The sequence below is a fragment of the Mytilus trossulus genome, chromosome 1 (genome assembly GCF_036588685.1).
Source record: "Mytilus trossulus isolate FHL-02 chromosome 1, PNRI_Mtr1.1.1.hap1, whole genome shotgun sequence".
Taxonomy (NCBI): Eukaryota; Metazoa; Mollusca; class Bivalvia; order Mytilida; family Mytilidae; genus Mytilus; species Mytilus trossulus.
This window is the reverse complement of record NC_086373.1, coordinates 5,731,462-5,753,460: the sequence shown is the minus strand read 5'-3', so window position 1 is coordinate 5,753,460 and position 21,999 is coordinate 5,731,462. Positions and strand designations below refer to the sequence as shown.

Sequence of the window (21,999 nt, the reverse complement as noted above, 5' to 3'; positions counted from 1 at the left end):
ATAACATGTCTTTTCCATATTGGCCCGGGTATCATCCCTCGACCCATATCGGCCCTCGGCTAAAGCCTCGAGGCCGATATGGGAGTCTCGGGATGATACCAGAGCCAATATGGAAAAGGGCATGTTATAATCTATACTTATTAATAAATGTGACCCAAGTTAAAACAAACTTAGTTAACCTTCTGGTGCAAAAAAGGAAGCTGTATGATATGTGTTATAGAAACGCAACACATACATGCACTTTCCATTTGATTAAATCAAACAGAGACATCGTTAGAAGTGGAATTAGATATATTCTTCAAATAAGCCCCGCATTTACAGCAAGTTTTTGTAGCTCTTCTGTTTTACAGATTTAACATTCTCAGTTTCCATAGTAAGACTAAATAAATAGTCTTTTGCATTTGATTTAGTAAGATGAAATTTGGATGTTCATTTGTGTAACTAGGTCGTTATGGTTACATTTGATAATTATATATACACATTATGGTAGTGAAACCATTATATCTACTATTACGGATCGCTGTGGCACTAACATTTATTAAACTAAACAAGGAGCCTGTTTTGTTGTCGCGTCACCAACACAAGCATATCAAATTGCGATGAATAAAGAGTTTTTTAATTTGATAACCATTTTTATACATATGGTGTTGTTCTAAAATTTATTTTGTTTATTTGTTTTCCCTATTCTTTTTGTTTTTGCTTTTTACAAAGATGTTTTGACAGTTTGTGACGCTCTCTTGTTGATAAATATATAAAGAGACATACATAAATATGGTCCACTTATTTATCTCATGATACTTTTATATCGCTGTGGGAGACATTATTTTCTGTAGAATTTTTTTCAATTATAAATTAACTAAACATAAGATATAAAGGATATGTGTTGAGAAAGTTAAAAAAAAATGTATTTATTTTGTTTTGTATTTTAAAGAACGAACAAATAATACATTATAATCATTAAACATGTTTACCATATACCAGTACAATGAATACTGCATTCACATTCAATCTACCTTATTTTAGACCTACATTTCATCTGAAATCTAACTATAGTTAATGCATGCCACCAATCAGTACACAATAATTGGTCTTGAGTGAAGGTCTCCACTTCACAATTTTTGTGATATTTAAAAAGATTCAGTCTTGCAAAAAAATAGATTGTGTTTGTTATTGTAGATTTTTAATATTCTAATGTAGAATTTAAAAGTCTTTCCTTTCTATAAATTTTAAACCTAGACGAATACAAATATGTATACAAATATAACTATATAAATGAGACCAAATGTTTCTACAGACAGTGCAAAAACAGTTGATCTTAAGAAATTCCACAATACATCGTGTAGTGAGATGAAGCCGAAGAGGAAGGGTACGACTCGACAAAGGGTTTTAAATTTCATTCTATAATCTGAGTCTCGTCTCGACTGACGAAACCAGATTTCATGAAGCATTGTAGACAAGAGTGGTCTTTAGTGATTGACAGTCCATGACAGTGAAGGTGGGGCTGTCGCGATTTCTTTTCAGTTTAGTCTGAGGAAAGGACAAACGTTTGCCAAACCAAATTTTCAAATTTATCATTGTAGGGCTAAATCTCAGACAAACTTAAGTATATTTTTATTTGTGAAGGGAATTTCCAAAGGAGATTGAGGAAGTACCCATGCACAGGTTAAATATAGATATCATTGTACATATAGCTGTATTTCACATTGGTTTAAATACTTTAAAAGATTTGTTATTTATGATATTTAAGACACGAACTCAATTTAAACAATGTATAATAAGGTTTGGCGTGTCAAATCCCCTTTTACATGACGTATGAAAATGTAATAAAATCTCACAGTTCTTTTTGAATAAACTCATCATAGATACCAGGACTAAAATTTGTATATACGCCAGACGCGCGTTTCGTCTACAAAAGACTCATCAGTGACGCTCGAATCCAAAAAAGTTAAAAAGGCCAAAAAAGTACGAAGTCGAAGAGCATTGAGGACCAAAATTCATAAAAGTGTTGCCAAATACAGCTAAGGTAATGTATGCCTGAAGTAGAAAAGCCTTAGTATGAAAGGAGTCTACTTTTTAAAAAGTTCAAAGATGGGTTTGAAAAGATTTTATTTACTTAAAAAGAATAGTTTGATTGTGAAATAGCGGACATTGAACGTTAATAAAGTATCAATATTTGTTTTGATTTTGTATAAATAAAGGCAACAGTAGTATACCACTGTTCAAAATTCATAAATCAATAGAACAAATCCGGGTTACAAACTAAAACTGAGGGAAACGTATCAGATACAAGAGAACTACGACACAACACGTTCGTTTATGGTTGTTACTTTTGTTTCCCATATCACATTATTTAATTAGTAGGTATCTCTGTTTCAGTTAAGAAAGCTTATCAGTGGTGTCGGAGATGGTGGGTACTACATTTTAACTTCATCCCCCTTTTTAAAAATGAAAAATGAAAACTAAAGAGGACACTGACTAAATTATTTGATTGGCTATTAAACTAATTTGTTTCATATTGACACTTTCCGAAATTTCCCTCCCCTTTCCGTCTACTCTGTGTATCATATAAAAATGAGAATGGAAACTATCCAAATTTTAGATCAATTGAGGACCACCTGAAACTACAACAAATTCTGCTATACAAATATATAAAAACAGAACGGGACCACACTCTTTTACAACAAAATCTGGTTAGCCTAGAAAAAATGGACAAAGACTGCGTTTTGCGCTTCAACACAAAGCAATGTTACATCTTGAGCATTAAGAACATAAGCCTGAAATTCTATACCCTCGATGGAAACATATTCCAATAAGGCTAACCCAGTCCATACCTGGGACTACAGATATCGGAAGATCTGAAATGGACCACCATCATTTCAAATGTTACTAAGAAAGCAAATTCTACACTAGATTTTCTAAGGCGCAACTTAAGATTCTACCCGAAAGACTGTAAGAAAACAGTATACATTTCATTGGTGAGATCTACGATGGAATAGGGGGCAATTATATGGGACCCTTATACATCAATCTAATCAAAATGGCCTCATACATCAAACAACATCAACCAATTAGAAAGAATACAAAGAAGAGCAGCACGATTCATCACAGGGTACTAGACATCAAGGATAGGTCACCAAAATGCTAATAGTACTGGAACTTGAAAACCAACAGTCCAGAAGAACAAGCCAAAGACTGGTATTTCTGTACAAAGTGGTTGAGGGTTTGGTCCCGGCTATCAAACCTGAAGAAAATCGGAAGAAAGAAAAACCAAAGGTATCATTAAGCCGACACGCTTTGAAGACCTCGAAAGCTATAATACAGTTAACCACTCAGTTAAGAACCAACTGGAAGACAGACATAGTTTGCGCATGAGAACTTCAAAACAACTCTAATGCCGTCATTATGCGCTCTCTTTCCCGTCAGCGAGTGAAAGCCAAAAATGGTATTGCATTTTTGTCATAATCGTCAATGGCATCAACGAATGTTACTGATTAAACTACAGAAATTATCTTCACTATTCAAGACTTAATTTTGGAAGCAATTATGTTTAGGTAATTGAAATTATGATGACAATAATATACGGTAGTCTGTCCTTGAGGACAACGGTACATGATGTATCTTAACATTTGAAGAACAACATTACTTTAAACATCTACACTAATACAACAAAATAAGTTTAACAAAGAACTTTTAATGAGAAGAAAGCCATGATTGGTTCATGGCATACTCTTCCTGTACACAACAGTCCATGGTTTTAAACAAAATGATCATGGTGGGTTGTTCAGTATAAGTTTTCTATATGTTTATTATTGATGTAAACATGTAAATATAACAGTCTCTCTTTTATCTTTTGAGAATATGTCTTTCATATATTGTTGTGTTTTATAGGTTAAATCTGTTTCACATGCTAGACTTTGAAATAAATATTCTGTGAAGTTACCATGCTTTGATCTTTGAATAATCAAAATAAGAAAAAAAAACAAAGTTTTATCCAATCTCACTATAAAGAATCAGTTTAAGAATACTGGTGTGGGTAAAAAAGTCTTAATTGAAAAAAAAAACATACACTCTCGTAAATATCAGATCTCGTAAATATCCGAGACTTCAGGACAAGTTACTTTTATTTTTAACTTCGCCACTAAACGAGCCTGGAACCAGATTCCCCCTGTTTATTCATTGACGCAAGGATTTGTATAGTATACAAATCCTTGATTGACGCTCGTACTCAAAAACAAAACTTTCATATACAGAGATGTTAATATTTTACCGTAGAAACGATATTGAACGAGTCATGTTTCCTTGTTCTGTTGAAGATTATAGATACTAAATAGTCAAATTGAAAATAGAAAAAGGGAATGTGTCAAAGAGACAACAACCCGACCATAAAACAGATAACAGCAGAAACCTATATAGGGAGTAGCTTTCCAATTTAACGGAAACAACAACAAGGTTACTCATATAATATTATAAAACAGGCTTACTTTTATGGATATATCTATTGCATATCTTGTTTATTGTAGACTCAGTATAAGAAATACCACATATACAGTACTGGTTGGCAGAGTTGTGATAAGATGCTTTCAAGTGAAGTTGAAGGCCAATGTGTATTTTCATATGATAGCTATAGATATATCTTTGACATTTATTGCAATGTTTTCAATAACCCACAAAATGCACAAAATAAAACAAATTAGAGAATCAGTGTATTGTACATGTGTAAATATCAAATACTAAAGTAGTGAAAAAAAGAAATGTATAAATGGAAACTTTGTTTTATAACACATTTGTAAGTAATGCCGCTGATGAGACTATCTATCCTGACAAAAAGCACCGGTTACAAAAAAAACATGAACAAAATTTAATATCATTCCTCACATCTACTAGCCTCGAAATAAAATATTCATTACTCCTACAATGCTTTTTTCCTAAACAATTCCTTTTGATTGCATCTTTATTCTTGTCTGAGGTATCGTGAACATTGTCCAAGGACACCGACACTGGCCATCCACTTTACATCAAATAATATACAGCTTGTTTGTAAGTGACTCAAGTACACTATGTATCTGATCTATCGGTTTTAGAATCGCCGTGTGATGGAGATTGGTTCTGTGATGATATGGCCTCTTCTACCCCTTTTAATGCTAGAACAAGTGGATAAACCCTCTCGTAACGGTCTTCTCGAACATACTTTCTTACCACAGTCTGAAAAACATATTTAAATTGACTATTATCATTCACATATAAGATTGTTGTATCTATAAGTATAAGTGGTGACTAAAACATGTAATTCATTAATAAACATTATTTTACGTAATATGACCAGAATTCAGAAGTCAAGTTAACTTTTCTTGTCATTTTAAGACAGACAGCTATTTATATATCTTAACCGTTGATATATGTACTGAATAAGGTTACTCAAGGTAGAAAAATAAATATTTAGATACTGAAATAATTCGATATATACTTGTAAAACAAAATTGCTCGTAGATCTCTGAAAAATCATTTTGGCCTACTTAAGAAGTAAAATACCTTTATTTTCTCGTAGTCTGTTGAATGTTTACGACATACTTTAATAATCTTAGTCACATGTTCACTTGCTTTGTTGCTACCCATTAATCGAACTATTTGTCTGTAAATAATAATAAATTAAAAGTATTAACACTCAGGATATATAATTTTATGTTGGTTTAAAATGGTGGAAAAAAAAGAAACTCAACCGTTTTCACCATATTTATTAAAAACTTGTTTGACTGTTTATGTAAACTAAGAGTATATTATGCTTAAACATCTGATATTTTGTTGACTGTTTATGTACACTCAGAGTATCTTTTTGTACGCCTGTTGTTTGTTTGACTGGTTATGTAAGCTAATTAGAGTATCTTTTGTTTATGCCTGATATTTGTTTGACTGTTTATGTAACCTTAGATAGATATTGGAAGATGTGGTATAAGTGCCAATAAGACAAGAGTATATTTTACTTAATTTACTTAGGAGTAAACTTGGAGTATCATTTACTTAGGCCTGATATTTGTTTGACTGTCATGTTTTATGTGTTTATGTACACTCAGAGTATCTTTTGCTTACGCCTGATATTTTTTTGACTGTTTGTGTAACCTCAGAGTATCTTTTACTTATGCCTGATATTTGTTTGACTGTCTTTGTAAACTTGGAGTATCATTTACTTAGGCCTGATATTTGTTTGACTGTCTTTGTAAACTTGGAGTATCATTTACTTAGGCCTGATATTTGTTTGACTGTCTTTGTAAACTTGGAGTATCATTTACTTAGGCCTGATATTTGTTTGACTGTCTTTGTAAACTTGGAGTATCATTTACTTAGGCCTGATATTTGTTTGACTGACTTTGTAAACTTGGAGTATCATTTACTTAGGCCTGATATTTGTTTGACCAATTATGGTATCTTTGAATCTCTTTTACTTATGCCTGATATTTGTTTGACCAATTATGGTATCTTTGAATCTCTTTTACTTATGCCTGATATTTGTTTGACCAATTATGGTATCTTTGAATCTCTTTTACCATGCCTGATATTTGTTTGACCAATTACGGTATCTTTGAATCTCTTTTACCATGCCTGATATTTGTTTGACCAATTATGGTATCTTTGAATCTCTTTTGCCATGCCTGATATTTGTTTGACCAATTATGGTATCTTTGAATCTCTTTTACTTACGCCTGATATTTGTTTGACTGTTTCTGAAGGTAATCCTGTTGATTCTGTGTATTTGATATTTCATTCATTGTAGCTCCCATTACAGATGCTTCTAAAGAAAGAAAGAAATATTACTGTTATTAATTGTCATTTAATTTATAAAAATGATGAATACAAGAAATGAAATGTTGAATTAATATTTTGTTATTTACAGTCACTTGTGTCTTTAGTGAAGTTACTGTCATATTCACATTAAGGTCATTTTTTTTTCATGTTCGTCCCTCTTTTTAAAAAAAAAAATCTTTTTAAAGATTATTGGAAATTGATAGAATGTAAACAATGGAACTTCAAAAGCAGAACTTTTAAAAGGTGTGTGTACTTTATTTCAGATACTAGTATGATGAATTCAAAATATAGGGGAAACTGAGTCTTTCTGGATTTTTAAATTTAACATTGGCAATTTTCTTTCTGACAAAAACGATGAAAAAATAACAAGCATTTGTAATATTTAAGAAAATGATTTGAATTATTTTTTGAAAATCTGTAAATAGAACTTTCATTATTTGAAAGACAAGACAGTTATACTAACTAACCTGTTAATCCACCTTCTGAATGATGGTCACTAAACACACCACTCTCTTTTCCAATAGAATCTACAAGAAAACGTCTACTGTAAATATTCATGCAAACTATCATTGAAATCTTGAGAAGTTTCGTTCTATCACATTATCATTATTTAACCGTTGAATCATATCATTTAATTAAAAGTTCCAATTTCTGGTGCAAGAATGCCAAAGGTGTACACGAATATTTCATTTTTCAGACCCTATAGTTATCTTTAGTGAACAATAAACTCATCATAGATACCAGGACTAAATTTTGAATATACGAAAGAGATCATTTGACTTTTTCATGAAAGATCGTATTTTAAAACAGCATCCTTCAATACTTTATAAATGTGACTCGTTTGGAGTATTTATCTAAGTATAAAATTACATTTTACCAAAAAATGGTTAAACAATTGTTCTATAATAATAATAAAAAAAGAATAGACAAGAGAGTCAGCCCCTTTGTTAACTCAAGATTTCATTATCTACAATAATTATACGATGCCTAACTGTCATGCATACTTTATATTCATGCAAAATCAGACCCAGTTGATTCGTACTCTTACCGTCTGTTTTTGTCTTCGGTGTCTTTGGTTCCTTTTTTCTTGGTGCCACTGAAAAATGTTCAGAAAAGTCAGTCACAACAAGAACATAGCCCGCTGCTATTGACAGAGGTATACATATATACAATTGCACGGGAACTAAAAATATCATGGTCCTTACGAAGAAATAAAAATGCATTTGCGGATGATTATGCGTGCCCTTATCCATTTTGTTTTACAATTAAGAATATTTTAAGGTTTTTTATCCTTGCCAATATAAAATATTTAAATTTTACAAGTAATTATATATTGATAAAAGGGGATATGAGATATAACCTAGCACAAACCAACAAAGGGATTCCAGAAGGTAAATTAATGTACCTTTTGCTACAGCCTTTGACAACTCTACTGCAGTATGAGTGCCAATATTTTTACATTTATGACTAGCTATCGCTTCTCCTACTTGTTTAGCCGTCGGTCTGTTGGCAGATTCTTTTTGTAACATCCACATAATAATAGACTTAACGTCGTCACAGTAATCAGCGTTCTTCATTGGTGGAAGCTGGAAACAAAATTAACTCAAAATTATAGTCTGCTAAATATACTGCAATTTATACTCAAGAAATTTCTATTGCCAGGATATTTTTCACTCTAGTCTTCAAAGAGATAACACTTAAACAAGCATGAAATATTTGCCACTGAACATATGTCATAACCTTGATAATTTTATTTTACACCACAATTTTCGATGAGATAATTTTCTATAAAGATACTTTCATTTTATATTATCTACACAAAGCAACAAATTGCAAAAAAGTTTTATAATACTTTTTCGTGATGTTCTTATATTATTTGTCATCATTTAAAAAAAGTACTCTGAAAAACAATTGACCTTGATAGTTTTGTATCACATTTTAAATGTCTCCTGCATAGATAGGTTGATGATTCCCAAGTAAATCTGTATGCATATAAATTTAGATAAGACTTTATGTATTTATAATACTATTAACTTTTAAGTGGCTACTATTCTAAACAAACACAGGGTAAGTTGTCTCCTTCTTTTCTCACACAACACTGTATATGTCAGGAAACATATTTATAACACTCTATTATGGCTTTATATTTCAATATATGACAAACACCTACTTGTTTCGTTTCAACGAGTTGTCTGATCTGCTGTATATTTTTTGCTTGAAATGCATAATCACCGGTACCCATTTCAAAACACGTACACCCTAAACTCCAGATGTCAGTCTAATGAAAAGATAAAAAGACAACTTAAAAGACAACTTAAAATAACAAAAACATCAAAATGATAAAACAATTTCTAAACGTATTCTCACATTTCTATTATCAAAAATTGATTTCAATAAAAAGCCTAGAATTAAATTATTAATTCGTTTTATACGTAATGATTACTAAAAATTTTACTTTAACAATTTTTTTTTTTTCACTTTCACAATTTAAACACACTATGATTCAAGATTCAAGATGTCAGTATTGTCCAATCATGGCCCTCAATGGGCATATACACAAAATACAACAATTTTACAATGAGAAAGTTATAGTTATTAATCAAGCAAGTCGGTATATAATCATTCAATCTGCACGGCTAGGGTGACACTATTTAACCGCAAGTACTTAGCAGTTAAGATTAAAGGGTCTGAATAACCCATAGATCTATAATGAAGTGCACGAAAAATAAAGTGCACTTAATATATTTGTTGATTTATTTCAAGACTAGGCCGTGAATATACAGGCAAAAATTTTAATAATGTCAATCTTTATAATGGACAAAGCATGCTTATTCCCCCCCCCCCATTATTTCCAGAGAATCTGTACCTTTTCATCATAAGGTTTCTTTGCCAACATCTCTGGACTCATGTATTGTGGACTGCCGATAAATACAGACATATTACCTGGAGCCGCCACTGGAATCTCTCTGAAAATATAAAGGGAATTAAGATGTCGTAACAGCATTAGCCTAAGATACTGGACTGCCGATAAATACAGACATATTACCTGGAGCCGCCACTGGAATCTCTCTGTAAATATAAAGGGAATTAAGATGTCGTAACAGCATTAGCCTAAGATACTGGACTGCCGATAAATACAGACATATTACCTGGAGCCGCCACTGGAATCTCTCTGGAAATATAAAGGGAATTAAGATGTCGTAACAGCATTAGCCTAAGATACTGGACTGCCGATAAATACAGACATATTACCTGGAGCCGCTACTGGAATCTCTCTGAAAAAAAGGGAATTAAGATGTCGTAAAAGCATTAGCCTAAGATACTAGCTCACTGCGCCTATCGACTAAGTATAGATTGGGTCAGGATGTCAAGCTATAACAACAGGAGATGTAAATGAGTTTTATTACAAAGCATCGAACTATGGGAGATAGTTTTCTCTACTATAAATACAAAATATTTTAAAGTAACAGTAAAGCACAATAATTGTTTTCGTATGTTTACACTGAATTATATAAACTTGACATATTTAAACTTAACACTTTTACATTGTCATATAATTGATTTTTGACAGGCTAGATGCAATTAATAACATTTCTTGTTTGCTTTTAAAATGAAAATGCAAATATTAAAAAGTGAAAAACGTGTTCGTTTAATTCTGCTATCCTTCCTGATCGACAACACAAATGATGTTATCTTTTCAGAATGGAGCCTTCGTATAACTGCAATTCTTTGGGGAAAAAAAAAGGAAAAGCATTGGCGAATCCAAGGGGGGGGGTTGGAACTCCCCACTTTTTTTGGCCGATCAATGCATTTGAATGGGGACATATAGTTGGAACCCCCTTTTTTAAATGGCTAGTTCCGCCCCTGAAAAGATAAAAAGGGGTAAAACGGAAAGAACAAGCTCTATATCATGTCGATCAAGTGGATATCAATAATAAATAACCCTTTTACTAGTAATTGTTTTATATCTACCCACCTTGCTACGCCAAAATCTGCAATTTTGACGTCGTTATGAGCAGTCAATAAAATGTTTTTACTTTTGACGTCTCTGTGTAGTACGTTTTTACTGTGAAGAAACTGAAATGTGAAATAATTTAATGTGAAATAATTCAATGTGAAATAAAGTAACTACATGGTACTATCCACAGACACAACTTATGTTTTCAAAAGACTTTCTGATTTTGAACCATTACAGCTCCTTTGTTGGTTAATAGAACAAACAACTGAATATAAAGATATTATTATATTATGATACAAATACCCGACTACATACGATACTCAGAGGCAATCCAAGGAATACTAAAATAATAAGAATAAGAAAAGATATCAAAAGGACTGTCAAAAAATCATGTCTTATAATAAAAGACAACACCATGGCAAAAATTAAAAGACAAACATAATTTTTTACAAAGCATAACACAGAAAACCAAAGATTACAAACACGAATCCATCATAACCATTGTTGACCTCAGATGCTCAGAAAGGGTCGATGTTGATTATCGGGACCACGTGTATATCATATGCCGTCAACATGTATGTACATTTTTATATGCAGTTGCTCGTATAGTATAGAAGTTGCTACATCGGGTGCAGAGAAAGGGTAACACAGATGAGACCAGATTGAATTTGAAAAGCACTTAATGAAAATTAATGAAAATAAAGTCCAATTTCACATAAAAAGGTACCGAGAAAGAAACTCTTATCATGTAACTCATCTTCGCTTGCTAAGATACGTGTAACTTAAAAAATAGTTATATTTTAGATAGCCATAGTCTACAACCAATGCAAATAACAAATTGTAAGCCTTCTTTTAATACGAAAATTACAGTTTTTTTTAAACATTTCAATGTAGGTATATGATTTACCGTCTACAAACATGTTAATTTGACTAAAAAAGATAATGGTGCATTCAACGTGACTGAAGACATCAATACAGAAGTACATGCCTTTAGATATGTCTGAACGATTAACAAGACCAATCAAATCAAATAAGAAAAGATAATTATATTTATCTTTTTACAATTTAAATGCAACTCATCAATTGTAAACTAAAGTCATGTATACAAATAGTATATTGACTTTAAGCTAGTATTAATAATTTAAAATGTAACAGTGGATAATGGTGTCATATTATCGGTTGTTCTCATTGGGACTGTATGCTTCAACTACTTCATACGGACTCTTAAGACATCAATAAAGATACACACGTCTTTAGATATGTCTCAGTGTCTGTGTGACAAAAATCTATTCTTTTTATCATTTTACAATTTAAATGCCATTATTTCGTATACACATAGTATATTGAATTGATAGCTAGTAATTTATTTTAGTGTAAGGTACATGTACAAGGTAATGCTGGTTGTTCAGACAGGACGAAATGCTCTAAACATTAGTCTGGCTACTGTTATAAGACATATTTACTATAAAATGTTTAAAACACAGGGTACGATCCGCGGAGGAATATCAGAGAAGAATGCATGTGTCAAATAAACTTTCACAAAATTCCCATTAAACCTGTGTCAAAACAAAACTAAGATTTAATCGCAAATATTAAAGCTTTAAAACTTATTTTTAAGGTACTTACTATAATTCATTTTAGTTGGAAAGTCATTGTATGATCATTTTATTTTATTTATTAAAATACAAGTATAGTAAAGGTATAACGGTATAATGATACACATATTCCAACTAAGAAATGTGTCGAAAACTTTCTGCATTGAATATTAGAGAGTCATATAGATAATATTTTCAACATTCTCACATTTATGCTTTGTGGGCTTATGTGAAAAAATGAACCATCTGAATCGAACATATATATGGGTAATTGGTCGTTCCATTGACTTTATACCTTAAAAACTGTTTTATGTTTTATTTTTTGTTTTTTTATCTTTCTTTTTTATAATAGAAGGGCGTTGGTCTTTTCGTTGATTTTTTTTCACACTTTTCTTCAATTGGTCTGCTTTACAATTGATAGAGCTAATTGTTGAAGGTAGTAGTAACTCTCCATATCTTCTTCAAATCCTTGTCCTTCAAGTCTTCGGTTGATGGTGTTCGGTTGATGGTGGTCTCATTGATAAACACACCAAGTCTTCGGTTGATGGTGGTCTCATTGACAAACACATCAAGTCTTCGGTTGATGGTGGTCTCATTGACAAACACATCAAGTCTTCGTTTGATGGTGGTCTCATTGACAAACACATCAAGTCTGTGGTTGATGGTGGTCTCATTGACGAACACATCAAGCCGTCTTCGATTGATGGTGGTCTCATTGAAAAACACACCAAGACTTGAAGTCTTCGGTTGATAGTGGTCTCATTGACAAACACACCAAGTCTTCGGTTGATGGTGGTCTCATTGACAAACACACCAAGTCTTCGGTTGATGGTGGTCTCAGTGACAAACACACCAAGTCTTCAGTTGATGGTGATCTCATTGACAAACATACCAAGTCTTCGGTTGATAATGGTCTTATTGACACTTTTCTTCAATTGGTCTGCTTTACAATTGATAGAGCTCATTGTTGAAGGTAGTAGTAACTCTCCATATCCTTCTTCAAATCCTTGTCTTTTAAGTCTTCGGTTGATGGTGGTCTCATTGACAAACACATCAAGTCTTCGGTAGATGGTGGCCTCATTGACAAACACACCAAGTCTTCGGTTGATGGTGATCTCATTGACAAACACACCAAGTCTTCGGTTGATGGTGGTCTCATTGACAAACACACCAAGTCTTCGGTTGATGGTGGTCTCATTGACAAACACATCAAGTCTTCGTTTGATGGTGGTCTCATTGACAAACACATCAAGTCTGTGGTTGATGGTGGTCTCATTGACGAACACATCAAGCCGTCTTCGATTGATGGTGGTCTCATTGAAAAACACACCAAGACTTGAAGTCTTCGGTTGATAGTGGTTTCATTGACAAACACACCAAGTCTTCGGTTGATGGTGGTCTCATTGACAAACACACCAAGTCTTCGGTTGATGGTGGTCTCAGTGACAAACACACCAAGTCTTCAGTTGATGGTGATCTCATTGACAAACATACCAAGTCTTCGGTTGATAATGGTCTTATTGACACTTTTCTTCAATTGGTCTGCTTTACAATTGATAGAGCTCATTGTTGAAGGTAGTAGTAACTCTCCATATCCTTCTTCAAATCCTTGTCTTTCAAGTCTTCGGTTGATGGTGGTCTCATTGACAAACACATCAAGTCTTCGGTAGATGGTGGCCTCATTGACAAACACACCAAGTCTTCGGTTGATGGTGGTCTCATTGACAAACACACCAAGTCTTCGGTTGATGGTGGTCTCATTGACAAACACACCAAGTCTTTACATTACTCTGATGATTGTTTGATACATTCACGTCGTTATTCGTCTTATTGAAGTTTTTAGTGGACAAAAATAAATAGCTCACCAAGTCTGAGACTACTATAATTATAATTATCTCAGATCAAATATATAAGACCTTATAATGTAATCATATTCGTGAAATGCGTTTCGTCTACAAAAGTGTCATCAGTGACACTCGAGTAAAGAAAGTTAAAAGACCTAATCAAGTACACAGTTAAAGATCATTGAGAACTCAAAGTGAAACAATAACGACAATTTTATATCAATACAGCTATGATGATCTATTCTTAACATGTAAATAGAACATCCTGAGTAAAACTGTACATTTTTTTTTTTTTTTTTCAGTATGAAATAAAATAGCGTTTCTTACTTCTAATCCAGACGCCATCTGTCTGACGAATTCTACAAACATATATTCTGAGACGACCTTGTTTTGTCGGATGTACTCGTATAACGTACCACGCTCACAATACTCCATTATTATATAAGCACTATCTCCTTGGCGGAAGCACTCTACGTACTGAACTATATTCTGGTGTTTGAACCGCTTGAGGTCAGATAGTATTTGAGTTTCTCGGTCTAGAAGTTCATGTTCTCGTCCGTTCGCTCGGCTTAAATTGATGACTTTCATAGCATAGTTTGTAGGCTGAAAAAAAATATGAGTAAACTTTTAATATAACAAATACTCAAAGTCAAGAGTTACATGAAATGACACGTGAAGCAGAGACGAATCCAGCCATTTTCAAAAGGGGGTTCCCAACCCAGCCCCCGCCCCTGGATCCGACACTGCGAAGAGATGAAAAAAATGTACTGTTTTGATATCTTGAAAAATTCATAGATGTGTTCCATATTATTTTTTTATTTTTTTTTTTAAGTGTTATTCCTTGATGGAGATCAATTGAAACGGGTAAAGCTTTATATATTGTTTAATTTGATCACAAACTTAAACTTAAGTAAAAGTTTCCCCCTTTTTTAGGTACATGTTTAATATGTCGTTCGGTTGAAAGCTTAGATGTCAGTGTGATCATGCAAGCATCACATAAACTTTTGAATTTTTCATAGCTGCACACATCTTAAAAGATATCGAATAATTTGATGATAAAATCAGTTACGCTTAATCAGATTTGAAGAAAGAAACTTATTTTATTTAGTAGTTTAAATTTCAAAACAACAAGGCCGTCTTTGAGTGAAATATGCGTTGACAAAATAAGTCAACTCTCTATGGGGTATGAAAGATAAAACCGTATCATATTTAATATGATATATATAAGAGTAAATAAAAACAAAAAATGAAGAACGATATAAAACAGATAAGTGTTAGCGCTGATGACCACTATTTAAATAATTTTAAGTTTTCAATCTTTTGCATTTTGCAAACTGCTTTTATGAAACAAATAAATATGTTAAAACAAAAATATTAAGCAATATATATTAAGACAAAATACAAACTGACCTGAAATGACCCTGTCCTTGAGGGGATCTGATCAGTTCTGGTAACTAAATACACTTGTCCGAACGTTCCTTTCCCAATGTGTTTTTCTACAGTAAATTCACCACAACTTTTACCAATTACATTAGGTGTAGCCATCTTGTGCAATGCAGACAAGCAAACTGATGTTCTCAAAGCAAGTCACAAAGATGGAACATTTCCAAATATATTACTATAACTTCCTTTTTAGTAGATAAATATAGATGTTTATACCTGAACAGTTTATGACAATTATTAAAACGCCAATACCTCCCGATTCTATATTTAAATTTGGATTGTTTGGAATTTAAATTGGGTTCTCGGAAAATCAAGATCAATATTTACTACTGGTTATTTTCAATTTAAAATGCAATTCCTCGGTTCAGTTGCGAAATAATCTTAATTATTATTTATTAAATGTACAAAATATGTTTTCTCTAGTTGATCGTGACAAGCAAAAAACCTAACGATATTCGGTGATGATCATTGTGTGTGTGTGTAAGGTGGGGGGGGGGGGGGGGGGGGGGGGGGGATGTGCTCCATCGAAGAATGATAAAATGAAATAACAAAAACCAATAATACTATCATAACTTGTGAAACATAACAAAATAAACAGATCATTTTATTTGAGTTGACTTGATTTCTTACTAGGAATATGTAGATATAAAAAAGAAGATGTGGTATGATTGCCAATGAGACAATTGTCCACATGAGACCAAAATGACACAGACATTTAAAACACTTATACGTTAACGTACGGCCTTCAAAAATGAGCAAAGCCCATACCGCATAGTCAGCTATACTATAAGAGAAGCTGAATTATAATTATATTTGAATTTTACTAGGCTTGTACGATAACACCAAATCATGTACTCATCGCGCTACTTTGTTCACAAATAAACCTTTCAACGTGACTTAATTGCTCCAACACGAGCAGCACGACGGTTGCCACATATTGAGGAGGATATGCTTACCCTTCTGAAGCAACTAAGATCACCACCGGTTTTGGTGTGGTACGTTTTGCTCTGTCTTGTGTTTTGCTCTGTTATGTTTTGGTAGAATTTTGTTTGACCTTTCATCGGTATTCATTATTTGTCATGGCGTTGTCAGCTTTTCTTCGACGTATGAGTTTAAATATCCCATTGGTATCTGTCGCCTCTCTTTTTAAGCAATATAAGTGCCAATTGCAAATATTTTTTGGGGGGAATAAATTATCCGTCAACGTTGTGAAATCCTTAAAATCAATGTCCATGAACATTATACAACTGATGGATATGTGGTATGATTGGCAAAGAATGATGAGACAACTATCAACCAAAGAGCAATTAAAGTATATTTATGCAATAATAGGCAACCATATCTAATGGGTTTTTCAAAGTTTCAAAACCAGATCCGCATTCTTGTCCTAAAATATGCCGTTTTCTTACTGAAAACATTTCGTAAGTGTAAAATGTAGGACAATAAGTCAAGCTTACATGTATTTTGTAAAATTTTATGGCGTTCGATTCTTTTGTTTTATGTTTCACATTTAATAATTTACTTAAATGTCAAAGACAATTGAATAGAAAGTATTAACAATTATTGCATGGTATGTAATTCTATTTAAAACGGTGATATCAAGTTGTTCAAAGTTGTAGTATAGACACTGGACATTTTTATTTACCAACCAAAATACAAAAAATAACCGTTTAATTTTAAATTTGAAGTGTTTGAAATGAATGCTACAGCAAGGAACTACTATAGAGATTCGAATGATCCACGTAAGAACTATCCGACTGCAGCTAAAGAAGCCCATCTTAGACTATTGGCAGAGTTAAGCAATGTGATAGACCCGTCAGTTAACAAAGTTAGATATGATGCAATAATCCGTAGACTGGTTCCGTACATGGTATCTATGTTGTCTAAGAAAGCTCAGAACTTTATAGATATATTTGAATCTTTAGAAAAGCTCCATTTTGTTGAGGTTGGAAAGTATAGCGCCTTGAAGAAGATTCTTAGGGAGTTTGATCCACAGTATGTACAGATCATTGAAAATGCTGAGGAAGAAATCAAAATTATTATGAAATCACACAAACAACCGAAGCCAGTTCAGAGTAAGTTTAAAGAAATGTAACGGCAAAAATCTTAAAATGTTGAAAGTTTTTTAAAACCTACTTTTATTGATAATAATATATATATTAACAGACGGCATGGCGGTTATACTTCAACAATGAGGTAACGAGACGGCAACCTAACAACATGTAGAGATTAATTTGAAATAATCCATGAAACAAAACCTAAGTTCTGACTTTTTTACCAATAAAGACTGTCCCAAAAGCGGTGCTAAAGGGGAGATTTCCGTTTGCGCCAAAAATGCGTCCTTTTGCGCCGCAACTTTTTCTCTCTCCAATGCTACGTTTGCGCCACATGTTTTAAAATTACCTGGTATCATTTGCGCCAAAAATAAAACATACGATTGCACCAATTAGATGAAAACTGACTTCCCTACTCCTTTATTCGGACTTGGAACCGGCAGTTTACATGGCAAATGTTTCCTTTTCTGAAAGATATCTTCTTGTCCAAAAACACAAACATTGAAGGATGAAATGCATTAAATCGTTCATAATAATTCCTAATAATGATAAAGCCCTTACGCACGATAGGAATAAAACACTACAACTGTCATCAACATATGTGGCTTAAACATAATCAGCGAAAGCTTCTATTTTCTTCTCTTTTAGTATATCTTTATTAAATATTCGGCAAAGCAATACGTTTTGTTCTATCTCTGTAAAAGTGGCGATAAAAATCACTGAATTTGTGTAAATCAATCCACTGTGCATGACAAAAATTGTCAATTCCTTGTAAAAAAAATTATGTATATTTCATATAATAGATCGTTTTTCAATCAGTCTTAACAATTTGTTCCAACTTTCTTACACTAATTATGTCCGTATATCACTTTTTTTGTGTAAATCAACCTATAGTTCACGGAATAAGTCATCAATTTCTTTATATATCTCATATTAAAAGATCGTTTTTCAGTAATATCTTTGAAGGCTTTTATGCTTCGATTTTAACAAATATTTACGTTGAAAAACGCAGATTTATATGTGCAATATTTGTTTATTGGGTTACTGTAAGTTGGTGGCTTCTGTAGCTGTCCCACATTTGATGACTGCATAGACAACTATTATGCGCACATCATTGAAATACAATAATCAAATAACACTAGTTAGTACTTTGTTCATTTTTGAAATATTAAATTGTCATGAAATACTTAAAAAATAATTAATTATTATCAATATATCATACCCAATATACCTTTCTTTCCAATTAATAAATCATACAGACATAGATGTTTTTTAAAGCTAAGTATTTTTTTACATTATATATATATATAAGTACAGCATGATAAATTAAAATAATAAGGCTATGCAAATGGTTAATATTGTTTAATACTGTTCTTGAATAAGTTGGAACGAACTGACAAGTTTTGGAAAAAGTTGGAACGAATTGTCCAAGCAACTTGGGACAAATTTGTTGGGACGAATCGGAGTTGGAACGAATCATCCAGATACCGTACATGTACTTATATTTTAACAAATTAAACCGAGGTACGTGTTAACTAAAATGTAACAAACATAATAGGTTAAATTTTATGTCAAAAATTACACTGTGAATTGTCATTCAATAGGGTTGAAAACTTATCAATGGCCCTACAAATTGCCAAATTATTAATTTTCTTTAACGTTTGAATGTTTATATTACTCTAAATACGACAATATTATTGTAGACAGCAAACAACACCATTCTGAAGATAGCTTTGTATCTACACTATCGGAGGGAGAAAGTCATATGTGGGTTGGTAAAATTCCTCGTAAAATCGAAAATAAGATTCTAACTGAAGAAGACCTGGAGAATTTCAGTGAGGCCATTATTCCTACAAAGTTAGAAGTTGTTAGAACTGCATTTTGGCTGAGCTCAGCAGACTTAGACCAGATGATCAACAAGTCACGTGGTAGTTTGACAATTGCTCGGTTTCTCATTCTGTTGAAATGGCAAGAGAAAAATGGAGGCACTGCTTATGTGAATGATATTATCAATAGATTCTCGGAATCACTGGAAATGGATGCTTACTCGATAAACATTGTTAAAGCTAGAGGCGCTCTTGAAAAGATGACACTTGAAATGAACAACAAAAAGTAGCACTACATTTCAAATGATAAAGCCTCTCCCCCACTCCTAAAAACAAATCAAAAACTGAATTACTACACTCTGTTACCATAGAATCAATAAATAAACTCCATACATCTCCTGATTTTGATAAATTTATAGCCTTTTTATATACTTGCGGACTAAAACAACTTTTCAATAACGTACTGAAACAATTCTTTTCAAATCAGTTATTTCATTATACTTATTTCTAATAGAGGCATTTCCCCCCACTTCTTTCTGAAACGGAAAAAAAAAATGTTTTACAAGAAATTTACAGAATTAAAAATTTAATTTAAAGCCTTTTTCCAGAGAAAAATGTGAATTTTTGGTGCCTAAAGAGTGGCATCTGTTTCTAACCAATGGATGATTAAAGCCCAGGGCATTATAGGTCACTTGCACCCAGTCTTTAAAGGGGACCTGTCCCAAAGAATTTCTTTTGTCAATATCCAAAATTCAAAACCTTTTTAATAACAGTGTACATGCCCTGCCTGTCATCCTGGATGACTCTCTTTGCAGTCTAACTTTTGTCCTTGCTATGATTAAATTGACCCCCTTTGCAGTCTAACTTTTGTCCTTGTTTTGATTAAGCATGTAATATGTGTCACTGGATAGCGAACTAACAACACTCAATCAAATTGTAAAATACATATATCACTAACAGTTAGTGGCATGATATAATTATTTAATCATGTAATTTTAGCCTTGTCAAATAAATTACTTATCTTTACACAGCTCCAGAGGTATTTTCCATTTAGAATATACATGCATAGTGCACCCATACAAAAACTCTCGAGTAAATGTGTAAAAAACATCATATACAAATACTTGTAAAACATCAACTTGAGATTTTTGTTATTACAATCTAAAACTCGTTCATCTTGCACTAGTATTAAACAGTTTGACTTTTCTACACTTTAAAAATGTATTCCCAATTCCAAAGAATTTGAAAGAGTTGGAATTGCTTTAATTCAGAAAAAAAGAATGGCCCAACGTAGATATAAGTATCTTGTCTTAGGGAGGGATAACTCCTTCTTCATTTTGATTCAAACAAAAAATTCTCTAAAAATGACACTATCAAGATGCTTGATTTCTTGATGGACAGCATATTTGTTACATTTAGAGGACATGTTTTTTCAATAAACCATCGTCAATGCTAAGTGGATGAATTGTGCCCCTTTCTTGCTGACTTGCTGACTTGATCCTTTATTTCTATGAGGCTGAGTTCATACAGTAACTTTTTAGAAAGAAAGAAAGAAAGAAGTTAGCAATATCCTTAGACTTTATTTTCCATTATATAGATGGTGTTCTCTCACTTATAATTCAAAATTTGGTAACTATGTAGAACGCATCTATCCCATGGAACTAGAGATAAAGGATACAACAAATACAGATGAGTTTGCCTCATATCCTGACTAATATCTAGCAATAACAGTGAGGGTCGGGTTGAAAACAAACTTTCAGACATATGAGATGATTTCAGCTTTCCCATTGTGAACTTTCCATATCTATGTAGCAACAAGGGCCTGCATACAGAGTATATATCTCCCAATTTATTTGATATTAATAGAGGGTTGCTGCTCATAAGGAAGCTGTTAAATAAGAGTTCCAAATGATGAAGTTGAAATCATCGTTTTGTAAATTTTTTGGACGCCATCACCAGTTGGTTGACTGGTATGGAATATTCGTTTGATATGATATTGAATATGTTTCTTATGTCATTACTACAATCCTGTTCCCTTTTCTCAAAGGTGACCCACCTAATTTGACTATTTACCGGGTTTGTAATAAAATGAACAACATAATGATTGCTTCATAAGGAGCAGGATCTGCTTACCCTTCCAGAGCACCTGAAATCACCCCTAGTTTTTGGTGGGGTTTGTATTGCTGAGTTTTTTGTTATCTATGCTGTGTCTTGTGTACTATTGTTTGTCTGTTTGTCCTTTTCTTTTTTAGTCATGGCATTGCCAGTTTATTTTCCATCTATGAGTTTGAATGTCCCTCTTTGTAGGCATGACAATTATCTGTATTTCTATATTCAAACTTTTAAACTAATCTGTCATCATACTTGCTTTATTGTATGGAATACTGTTGTAGTAATTTATTTAAGTATTGTATTTGCTGGACCGACCGACCGACCGACCGACCGACCGACCGACAGACCAACAGATGGACAAAACTGCAT

At 32.8% G+C, this 21,999-nt stretch overlaps 2 protein-coding genes across 3 annotated transcripts; one reads left to right on the top strand and one right to left on the bottom strand.

The window, feature by feature from the left end:
- Window positions 1-4,098: 4,098 nt before the first annotated feature.
- Window positions 4,099-15,895, bottom strand: LOC134713230 (serine/threonine-protein kinase Nek4-like). 2 transcript variants are annotated; one of them, XM_063574926.1, is made up of 12 exons: window positions 15,606-15,895; window positions 14,523-14,798; window positions 10,775-10,875; window positions 10,051-10,073; window positions 9,665-9,741; window positions 8,969-9,076; window positions 8,204-8,384; window positions 7,847-7,894; window positions 7,266-7,325; window positions 6,694-6,784; window positions 5,530-5,629; window positions 4,099-5,202 (listed from the first exon to the last, which is right to left on the bottom strand). In XM_063574926.1, the coding sequence occupies exons 1-12, from the start codon at window positions 15,738-15,740 to the stop codon at window positions 5,056-5,058; spliced, it is 1,347 nt and encodes a 448-aa protein (XP_063430996.1). In that variant the 5' UTR covers window positions 15,741-15,895; the 3' UTR covers window positions 4,099-5,055. The 2 variants fall into 2 exon arrangements, with proteins under 2 accessions (XP_063430996.1, XP_063430995.1); XM_063574925.1 differs by lacking the exon at window positions 10,051-10,073 and having other exon boundaries at window positions 4,101-5,202; window positions 9,665-9,764; window positions 15,606-15,894.
- Window positions 15,896-17,226: 1,331 nt separating this feature from the next.
- Window positions 17,227-19,913, top strand: LOC134713214 (uncharacterized). The gene is made up of 2 exons (XM_063574924.1): window positions 17,227-17,713; window positions 19,396-19,913. The coding sequence occupies exons 1-2, from the start codon at window positions 17,335-17,337 to the stop codon at window positions 19,806-19,808; spliced, it is 792 nt and encodes a 263-aa protein (XP_063430994.1). The 5' UTR covers window positions 17,227-17,334; the 3' UTR covers window positions 19,809-19,913.
- The last annotated feature ends 2,086 nt before the right edge of the window (window positions 19,914-21,999 follow it).

What these genes read in the sequence shown, in the direction of transcription:
- LOC134713230 (XM_063574926.1), bottom strand. Translation starts at nt 15,740, where the DNA reads ATGGCTACACCTAATGTAATTGGTAAAAGTTGTGGTGAATTTACTGTA. An exon ending in GTCAAAGGCTGTAGCAAAAG is followed by an intron (nt 7,895 to 8,203) that starts GTACATTAATTT and finishes AACATTTTTCAG; the next exon opens with TGGCACCAAGAAAAAAGGAA. An exon ending in CAGTCAAACAAATATCAGGC is followed by an intron (nt 5,630 to 6,693) that starts GTAAGTAAAAGA and finishes TATTATTTACAG; the next exon opens with ACAAATAGTTCGATTAATGG.
- LOC134713214 (XM_063574924.1), top strand. Translation starts at nt 17,335, where the DNA reads ATGAATGCTACAGCAAGGAACTACTATAGAGATTCGAATGATCCACGT. An exon ending in ACAACCGAAGCCAGTTCAGA is followed by an intron (nt 17,714 to 19,395) that starts GTAAGTTTAAAG and finishes ATATTATTGTAG; the next exon opens with ACAGCAAACAACACCATTCT.